A 10728-nucleotide genomic window follows, 5' to 3' on the forward strand; every position below is an offset into this window, starting at 1 on the left:
GACTTTACTGAGAATATGTAACAGGAGAGTGGGCTTATGCTGTTAGGACCAGTTCCTCAGCGGGTGTCAGATCAGTTAGTTTGATTGAAATCAGCTGCGCCAACTTACAGCAGCAGAGGGTCTGACCCTCAAGTTCTCCAAGAAGGCTGGAAAGCAGGAAGAAGATGTGAGACCTCAGAATAGAAACAGGACAAACATTTTGAGTTTAAACTTCCATAAGCAGCAGGGGTATCCCATCAGAAGTCACAGGACCAGTTCCAAAGAGAAGAACCCAAAGTAAGGGAATTCTTCCGTCTACTCACTTAGACAGTTGGCATCGGCTAGCAATTGTCCCTCTTGTTACTTGTTCTCTGTCTGCTATTGCGATATGAAATAATCACTGCTTTTCATTTACGCTCCTCTGTCTGGGTTCTTCCCCTTCTCGCTGCTGTCTGTGCTTCACACACTGAGATGCTGAGCCACGATCGCTCGAACAGTCAGAAGAAAGGACATACCTTTCTTATGTATCTCGGAGGTGCAAACTCACGCACAGGAGGTCTTGGTTGGGGTATGTCCCCAAGGACTTCACACCTTTTACAGGCTTCTAAAGCAGAGTCAGGTTTCTAGGGCCCAAGCCTGCCAGACACTGAGCATCCTCAGCTCCTGTTGACTTTAAACAAGTGTTTGAGGACCATGGCACCTTGCATGATCATGGAAGGTATTTGTTTCTCTTCTGCCTACCGTAACGGGTATTGATGGTGGCCAGGGCCACCTTGCCACCTCAATCAGAGCTTCTACTAGAAATATCAGCCGTCACTTCCCCCTGTCACGCAGAACCTAGGAGTTCCACTTCCATGTTTCATGCCTTATCTGCTAGATCACATGTTCTTTTTGGTTTAGGGCCAGGAGCTCAGTCTCAAGAGCCAGCCTCTCTACTGGGAGCAGCTTTCTCACATGCATTCCTGTGATGTGTGTGAATCACTAGACTTCAGATAAACAGGCCTGGCTTGTTTTTGTTTTTTTTTCCTTTCTCCCAGGAACAAGAAAAGGAAGCAAGGAACAGAGCTGCCTACATTTCAACCTTGCCCAAATCCCCTCTGTGGTGGAGAGATTTTGACAGGGACAAGGATGACGAAGGCTCCTCTGGGGGCTGCGGTCCAGCTGCTGGAGGTGGAGGCTCTGGCTCGTTTCATGGACTAGTCTTCTAAAGGTGCCACTGAACACGAACACTAACTATAAACAACAAGCAAGAAGCCCCGCTTCAACTTCATTTCTAACCAAGCCGCGGGGCCCACAGAGGCCAGAGTCTCCTCTCACCTCCTTTGAAGTCAGTGTTACCAAGGAGAGGAGTTTGGCCCTGAATCCTGTCTGAGTAGAAGGACTTGCTGCTGATTCAGGGAACACATTGCTGGCTGGAGTTAAATCACCAGCACATGGAGATTCCCGTTGCTTTCTATGCACTTGGTCTGAACGCCTTAAATAATATTACTAGCTTCTGAGCTCTGCGGTGATGAGCTACTGACTGATAACTAAGCGAAGTGCCACTTTCTTAACTGTAGCATCATCTTGCCTGCTGGGTACACCGTTGATCAAGACTGGGGCAGGGAAAGGGGCAGGGAAACAGGACTCTTTTGGAAGAGACCAAGTGCAGCACCAGTGACCGAAATGCAGAGCCCCAAATCTTCCACATGGAAATGGAATCTATGGCCAAGGTCTTCCAGAAGGGCCTAGAGATTTTCAGATGCCTCAGATTTTGGGTGCCCAACTTGCCGTGCCCCTTAAAGGAGCCTGATTTTCAGAAAGTGCTGAGTATCTGCCCTCAGAAAATCAGGGCCCCTTTAAGGCATCCCACATTGGGCACCCAAAATCTGAGACACCTTAAAATTGCTCGTCACTTCTGGAAATCTTGCCTTGTTGAGATCACAGGGTGCAGCAGCCACAGCTCCATCTTAATCCTAGCAGCCAGGCATCTTGATTCAAGATGGAGTATGGGATGCCAGTAGAGTATGCTGGCATGGTGTCTGTGATCACGACTCTCGCTAGCGGCTGGTCCCCAACAGCTCTTATAGTCTGCCGCTTCCTCACTCCCTGCAGGGCCGACTCCTCTGGTGTGAGTGGGATGGAGTTGTGCTGTTTATGCCCAAGGGGATGGGTTCAATTCCTACTGCTGACTGTGGTGTGTGTGTGTGAATATTGTGTATCCATAGAAAAAAAAAAACCCCAAATCCTGAATTAAATTCAAATGACAAAAACAGGAAATCTATTAGAGAGGCTAAATGCAGCAGACCAATTAGAGAATGAGAGTTGTTTGTTCCGTTCTAATTAGTACTATCCAACCCTTTTGAGGTTTGCCCACCACTAGCACAATTTCCTCTCACTTCTAATCATTCTAGCCCTCATTGGGTTTTTCCTGAAGGATCAGCAGATGCACAATCCCATTCCAGGGCTCTTATTCAGGCAAAACTCCCATTAAAGTTAGGATGTCGCACCTTTCTGGAGTGAAGTGTGCGCATCTTTGTTCCACCATGAGGGAATTGCACTACAAGAGAAGAGGGCCTGTCTGGCAAAGTCTCTCCTCCCTTTCACCTTGTGTAGCGCTGGCAGGCCCACTCCATGCTCTGCAGTAGCAAGGGGGCTCTGGGAACTGCAGGATGCCTCTGAAATCCCTCCCCATATTATAGCTAGATAAATATATATAGCATACATATGCTAATTCCCAGGAAAAGAAAGCTGTAGTAAGATCAGCTCCTCTTCATTTCCAGCTGGGAGCAAGATTTAGCTGGCTCCTCTTTACACAGACTGGAAGAGCAAGAACCCAGAATTCCTCCTTAGTCTTTCCTCAGCGGTGACTCTCACTTAAGGCAGAGTTTAGTGAGTGTTTGACCTCAGGCAAAGGAACTTAAAGTTGAGTAAAACGATGGTCACAATTTTCATTTTGGGTGCCCAGCTGTGGGCCTGATGTTCAGAGTTGCTGAGCATGCACAAGCCCAGCTGAAATCAATGGGAGCTGTGGATGCTCAGGACTTCTAAAAAAAAAAAAAATCTGGTTTTAAGATGGGCACCTAAACAAACCAAGACGCCCAAAACCAGTCGCCACTTTTGAAAATATTTGAAAAGCGGGGAAATGGCTGATAAAGGGAAGGAAAATCTCAAGCTTCCTAGAAACCATTCAGGACTTTCACATCTATTTAACTATATCAGAGTTCATGGTATGGGGGGTGGGGGGTAATAGCAGGAAATAATGGGAAGACAATCAAGCTTTAGTCTTGAAACTCTTAGATTTGGGGTGGCATTTTCAAAAGTGGCGCCTGTAGTCACTGGGCATTAGACAGCTGACCCACTCAGGCAGGTTTGAATTTCCCAGTGGCAGCTAGATCCACAAAGGGGTCTTAAACTCAGCATTGCAACACCTAACCTTTAGGTACCTTTAAAGGGGGTTCCACTTGCCACAGGTCCACCTCCTTGGAGGTAGGTCTGGAAATTAGCTCTCTCCCCATCTGGCTCCTCCTGCCATTACTCATGTTGTGACTCATCTCTCTCTTCACAACTCAAGGTGCGTTCTCTCTTTGTGGCTCAGCTCCCCGGCCAGGTCACTATATGGTTCCTCCTCTTCCTGGGTAACAAAGTCCCACTGGAGAAGCTGTCTGGATGCTGTCTCAGATGGTCTCTGTTCCACATCTCTGGGTCTGTGCCACTTTGCCAGTGGCTGGTAGGGGAACCCAGTCCTCCCTCTATGCTTCATTCCAGCCCAGGGGCCCTGTGACTAGCAGCCAAGGTCTGCACTGTCCCATTCCTTGCTGCTGTTTCCCTGGGCTTCTTCCCAACCTTTCTTAGGCTGGTTCTCCTCCAGGTGCAGCATCTAAGGATAACTGGCCTTTCCTGACCCATGTTAACGCACTCAAGGCTTGTGTGGGCTACACACCCCGTCACAGTACCCTGCCATTGAGTGGAATCTGTGGCCCTTTGTTCGGAGCCCAGACTCCCTATACAACGCGTGGCGAGAGTTAGGCACCTAGGACTGGAATCCACAAAGCCAGCCACCAACCCTCTTGTGGAGTTAGGCGCCTAAGCCCTTTCTCATATGAGGAGGGGGAGGTAGTGGTAGCGGTCCCTGCCCCTCTGTTCAGCCCACTGTTTGAGCACTCGCCCCGCCTGTGGGAGGCCTGTGTTCCAATCCCCCTGCTCCAATGCATATTTAATTAGTTATACACAGTGGAACAGCTTAAACAGAAGAGATTGAGAGAGATTTTCCCCAGACTACCCCACCACCTCTGGGCTCTAGCACTGTTTTGTACAGGGCCCAGTCAGGTGGCTTCTGAGCATGCCCACCCAATCACATCCCAAAGGCGAGCTAGGCAGGGGCATGCCTAGTTTGAGAACCCTGTTGGAGCTTAGATGTGAGCTTGGTGCCCAGGCATGTAGATTGCTGCATGCCTAGAGGTGGATTTTTTAGGCGTTTGGGGGCCTTCCAGCAGAAATGTAGGCATCTAGGGACTGTAGGTGCCTAGAGAGTTAGGCAACAGCTGAGCAGGGCTTTTGAGAAGCTCTGTTTTGGATTTAAGTGCTTAAATGTCAGTTATGCACCTAAATCCCTTGGTGGAGCTAACTCTAGGGCCTGCCTGCATCTTTATATGCCTAAATACCTTTGTAAATCTAGCTGTAGGTGACTTAGGAGTCCATGTCCCATTTAAGCTGTTGACTTTCAATGAGGCTTCGTTACACAACATACTGTCAGCCAGTGCAATTCATTGCCAGGGGATGTTGTGAAGGCCAAAACTATATCTGGGTTCAAAACAGAGTTCAAACCCTGTGCTTTGGGTTCAAACCCCATGCTCTGGGCATCCCTAGCCTCTGACTGCCAGAATCTGGGAGTGGGTGACAGGAAATGGATCACTCAATAATTACCCTGTTCTGTTCATTCCCTCTGAAGCACTTGGCACTAGACACTGTCAGAAGACAGGATACTGGGCTAGAGGAACCTCTGGTCTGACCAGTATGGCCACTCGTATGTGACTATATCGTTTTGTGTTTTTAGTGCTGCAACTGGGCCACTGGAGCGCTTCAGTGTAGATCCCACCTACACTGACAGGAGGGGTTCTCCTCTTGGCATAGATAATCCACCTTTCCAAGAGGTGATAGCTAGCTTGACAGAAGAATTCTTCCATTCACCTACTGCTGTCTACACTGGGGTTAAACTGGTTTAATTACGACGCTTAGGGGTGTGGTTCTTTCAAACCTCTGAATGATGTAGCCGGGTTGACCTAACTTTGTAGAAAGACTTCTATCAACTTAGTGACCGCCTCTTGGGGAAATGGATTAGCTACACCAATGGGAGAACCCCCTCCTGTTGGCATTGCTACTGTGCACAGGGGCTACACAAGGCCCCTCATGCTCCTTGCACACATGTTAGGCCAGAGTCTTGGGAATAATCATCATGGTCCTGATTAGGCAGGTGCAATCAGTGGCTGTGTGAGATGGGTATTGTGGGCTAGGAGTGTGGTTTCTGCCCACTGAAGCAGGGCCTACTTACGGCAATTGGGGTCTATGGAGGTGTCATTTTGTTGGGGGAGGGACAGGAAGTGGGGGTGTCTGAGGGCTTGCACTACACTAGCATTTGATACCTCAGTGCAGAACAAGCTGGTTACATTGCCCTAAGAGTTAATCTGAATCTGCTTTTAATTTCCTAGCTGGGGTTCCCTTCTAGTAAATGCTTCATCAGCCTGCCCTGGCCTGCTGGTATGCTGCACTACAATAGCATCGGAGCCATGGATGAGGGCTGTACTCCCAAAACAACTCTGGGCACTCATTTGATCAATTAGCAACATGGCGGGTGAGTGGGCAGGCAGGGAGGAACAGAGATGGCACATGACTCAAGGCAGTTTGCAGTCTTAGGAGGACAGATGCATCTCATCTTTGAAACTCCAGGGCACAAAGGAAAGATGATTATTAAACCCAGGCTGTATTGTAAAATACTGAGCATCTACAGTCAGTTTTTTTTTCTTTTTATGTATATCTATATCAATATAGATAAAAAACAAAAAAAGACAAAGAATGCAGGACTATGACCACTGTCCCCACAATTCTGCTACAGCCTCACTGAATCATTTCTGTGGGATTATTGCTGCTATTTGATGGTGTCATCTATTTCTTTCAAATCATTATGTAGACAGCTATGTCTATTGAGTGATTTTAAGGAATTAACCATTTTCCTTGCTCTTTACAGTTATTTATAGCAAGCAATAGGGCGCAGGGGGGAAGAGGTTTAAATAAACAGCTCTAAATGATACACAAGTTGAAAAAAGGATCTCTGTTCCCCTGCTTTTATATATATCATAACAGAAATAAAGGACTTGCAAAAATAAGAATTGTATTCATACTAAGTTATTAGCTGCGCCATGTTAAATCCAGTAGAAAAATTCTGCTCCGAATTACACTGTTGTAAATCTAGCGTATAGCCCCATTAAGGTCACTGGCTAAGAGCAACCATTTTAGTGGAGTTACGCCATTACAAATGAGAGCAGAATGTGGCCCAAGCTCTGTAATTATATAGTTTAAAAGTAACACAATTAAAAAGTACAGTGATACCCGCTATTATTAGTCTATTGTGTAACCCTTCTGTCCAGGGGGGATTCCAAATGTTTGACTTCTACTAAACTTCACTTTATTATTTGTCTTACAGTAGCACTAGAGGTGTCATCTGAAATCCAGGCCCCCATTGTGCTGGGTGCTGTACATAAACATTGTAAGAGACAGTCTCTGCCCTGAAGAGCCTACAATTTAAATAGACAAGAGGGACAACAGGGTGGAAGAAATGAAGTATTATCATCCTCATTAACAGATGGGAAACAGAGACAGACAGAGATTAAGGGCTGGTTTACACTTAAAACTGCTATGGTGGCATGGCTGCGCTTCTGTAGTGCTTCAGTGTAGACAGTACCTGTGCTGACGTAAGGGATTCTCCTGTTATATATGTAACCCACACACCTCCTGAGTGTGGTGTTCTGTCCCATCTAGTGGCACTGAGACCAGTTAGAGAGGGAGATTGTGTCTGCTCTACAGCCTTAGCTAACAGCCAGTTGACTTTTACCTCATGCAGTAGAGGTTCATGCACTAAGCTTTATAGGCCCCAGGTTCGATCCTACCTGCCCACAACTGTCTTATTATCTATCCCTTTCTTAATGATGCCCAACATTCTCTTCGCTTTTTTGACTGCCGCTGCACATTGAGTGGATGTTTTCAGAGAACTCTCCACAATGACCGCAAGATCTTTCTTGAGTGGTAACAGCTGATCTAGACCCCATCGTTTTATCTGTATAGTTGGGATTATGTTTTTCAATGTGCATTATTTTGCATTTATCAACATTGAATTTCATCTGCCATTTTGTTGCCCAATCACCCAGGTTTGAGAGATCCTTTTGTAGCTCTTCGCAGTTTGCCTGGACCATAACTATCTTGAGTAGTTTTGTATCAGCTGCAAATTTTGCCACTTCATCGTTTACCCCTTTTCCCAGATAATTTATGAATATGTTAAATAGGAATGGGCCCAGTACAGACCCTGGGGGACACATTATTTACCTCTCTCCATTTGAAACAGGTATCACGCGGATGTATGCGTAGTGTGTTTAAATATTCGCAAGGCATCTGCTAAGTTCTTGCATTTCACTTGTTTGTGTCTGACTAAAGAAGAAATTATTCATATTTGATTTAATCATTCCACGTGTGATTGTAAACCCAGAGGAACTTTAGTATTCCTTATATATAGGTATAGTAGAAAGAGATAGGGTTGCCAATTTTATACTTGCACAAATCTGAACACCCTTGCTTCGCCCTGTGACCTGCCCCTTCTCCAAGGTCCTGCCCCTGCTCACTCCATCCCCCCTCCCTCTGTCGCTTGCTCGCCCCACCCTCACTCACTCATTTTCACCGGGCTGGGTCAGGGGGTTGGAGGGCTCGGACTGGGGAGTGCGGGCTCTGGGGTGGGGCTAGGGATGAGGGATTTGGGGTGCAGGAGGGTGCTCCAGGCTGGGACTGAGGGATTTGGAGGGCGGGAGGGGGATCAGGGCTGGGACATGGGGTTGGGGCGCGGGGGTGTGTGTATGAGGGCTTCGGTTGGGGGTGCGGGCTCTGGGGTGGGTATGGGTATGAGGGGTTTGGGGTGTGGGAGAGGGCTCCGGGCTGGGGTAGGGGGTTGGGGTTCAGGGAGGGGTTCTGGGTGGGTCCAGAAATGAGGGGTTCGGGATGCAGGAGAGGGCTCCAGCCTGGGGGTTGGTATGCGGAGGGGGGGGAGTGCATACTCTGGGGTGGGGCTGGGGATGAGGGATTTGGGTTGCAGGAGGGGGCACTGGGCTGGGGCAGATGGTTGGGGGTGTGTGGGTGGAGGAGTGCAGGCTCTGGGAAGGAGTTTGGGTGCAGGAGGGGACTCCGGTCTGAGGCAGGGGGTTGGAGTACGGGAGGGGATTTGGCGATGAGGGGTCCCAGTGGCGCTTACCACAGCTCCCAGAAAATGGCCTCCAGGTCCCTGCAGCCCCTAGGCGCATGGGCAGTTCCCAGCCAATGGGAGCTGCAGCGCCGGCACTCAGGGCGTGGGCAGCGCATGGATCCTCCCTGGCTGCCCATGCGCCGAGGGGCCGCAGGGACCTGGCAGCTGCTCCCAGGACCCGTGGAGAGCCAGGGCAGGCAGGGAGCCTGCCTTAGCCCCAGGTCCCCGCTGTGCCACCAACTGGACTTTTAACAACCCGTTTGCCAGTGCTGATTGGAGCCGCCAGTGTCCCTTTTCGACCGGGCATTCCTTTAGAAAACCGGACGCCTGGCGACCCTAGTTCCAGCTCCCTCTCATGTTCTCTCTGGCCTTATCCTCACTACTAAAAAGTTGGGTTTTTACCTCAAACTAACGAACATGCCTGAGCTATTCTGAAGTAAAAATACAGAGAAGACCAGGCACTGTAGCTTTACTGCGAGGTAACTAGGTGATGTGAGTCACAAATAGTGCTGGCTGCACCCTATAGTTACTTCACAGTAAACCTAAAGTGTCTTGTTTTTACCTCAGAAGCGCTGCCTGTGTTAGCTACCCACCACATAAAAAACACACATTTTTAGTTGTGAAGACAAGGCTTGTGGTGGGAAGGGTTTCTTACATAGCATCTCTCTCTCTCTCTCTGCACTGTCCCATTCTGCTTAGAGGGTCATTCCCATAAAAAGATAAAAGGGCCTGATTTTCAGAAGTGTCAGTTGAAGTCAGTGGGACCTGTAGGCCTTGACGCTGCACTGCATTACACCTTGTGTTTCTATTTACTTTTGTACCAAGTCAATGTAAAATGTTACCCAATCCAAATGGTATTTGGCAGTCATGGTAGCAAGCCCAAAAGACTAAACCCAATTGTATTATGAAGCTCTGCACTAATCTGCTGTGAGTGGCATGTCATCAATAGATTGGCTTTAAAATCATGGGATTTATCCATAGCCAGTAGGGCTAGAAACTTAATTTTTCTTTAAGAATGAAGGCTGAAATCATAACATATCCACTTGACTCCAGGAGCTGGGGCTTTAAGGAAAACATTAATTATCATGAGCCTCATGACAATATCACTAGAGTTGGCAACACTGTTTCATTTTGGGATGAAAAGCAGTCAGAGGTTTGGCGAATACCGCCGCGCCTGCCTCCCCATTTCACCTCTTATTCTATTCCTAAGAAAAGGGGTTTGCCCTGGTGCGCTCGACCAAAATATCCCTCCCCACAGTTGAGACATGGGCTGAGCTCAGTTTAATAGGAATGAGACAGAGGGGAAAAGCACAAACAAACTGAGAAGGAAAAACATCTCCATGGAAGGAAATAAGTGTGAAAAACTGATTGTGGCAGGGAGAACCTGATTAACATGCTGACGAGATCTTCTAAAAATGCAGCATGAAGGAGAGTGAAGAAAAGACACATTAACCCATAGGCCAATGGCCAGTCCCATGTTCTTTATTACTCTGAGGCGAGGTCTTCCAGATGGGCTGCCGTGGCAGGCACCAGGCAGGGTTTTAGCATGCTGGGAAGCAGGGTAGGTTGGGCCCCATTGCACCTTTCCCCTGTTGAGAATCCTTTTGTACAATAACCTGTGCTCCCAGTGCGACCCACTTTACCTCATACCATGAGATAAATGTGAGCCTCATTTTACACCCAGTCCTGGTGTATATCTCCTGTCATAAATATAAAGGGAAGGGTAACCACCTTTCTGTGTACTGTGCTATAAAATCCCTCCTGGCCAGAGGCAACATCCTGTTGCCTGTAAAGGGTTAAGAAGCTCAGCTAACCTGGCTGGCATTTGACCCAAAGGACCAATAAGGGAACAAGACACATTCAAATCTTGGGTGGTGGTGGGGGGAGGCTTTTGTTTGTGCTCTTTGTTTACATTTGTTCTCTCTTGGGCCTGAGAGAGGCCAGACAGAAATCCATCTTCTCCAATCCATCCTAATCCAAATCTCCAATATTGCAGCCCGTATAGGTAAGCCAGGCAAGGTGGATTAGTTTATCTTTTGTTTTATGTGAATTTTCCCTGTGTTAAGAGGGAGGTTTATTCCTGTTTTCTGTAACTTTAAGGTTTTGCCCAGAGGGGGATCCTTTGTGTTTTGAATCTGAATACCCTGTAAAGTATTTTCCATCCTGATTTTACAGAGGTGATTCTTTTACTTTTTCTTTAATTAAAATTCTTCTTTTAAGATCCTGATAGATTTTTCATTGTTCTTAAGATCCAAGGGTTTGGGTCTATG

At 47.6% G+C, this 10728-nt stretch overlaps 1 protein-coding gene across 1 annotated transcript in view; it reads left to right on the top strand.

Moving 5' to 3' along the window:
- The window catches only part of USP35 (ubiquitin specific peptidase 35), a 69326-nt gene extending 62486 nt beyond the window's left edge, over positions 1 to 6840 (top strand). Inside the window, exon 11 of the mRNA XM_007067408.3 lies at positions 1017 to 6840. Within this exon, the coding sequence (XP_007067470.1) occupies positions 1017 to 1187 (171 nt within the window). The 3' untranslated portion in view covers positions 1188 to 6840. The remainder of the gene's footprint in view (positions 1 to 1016) is intronic.
- Positions 6841 to 10728: the final 3888 nt, after the last annotated feature.

The sequence above is a fragment of the Chelonia mydas genome, chromosome 1 (genome assembly GCF_015237465.2).
Source record: "Chelonia mydas isolate rCheMyd1 chromosome 1, rCheMyd1.pri.v2, whole genome shotgun sequence".
Classification (NCBI taxonomy): domain Eukaryota; kingdom Metazoa; phylum Chordata; order Testudines; family Cheloniidae; genus Chelonia; species Chelonia mydas.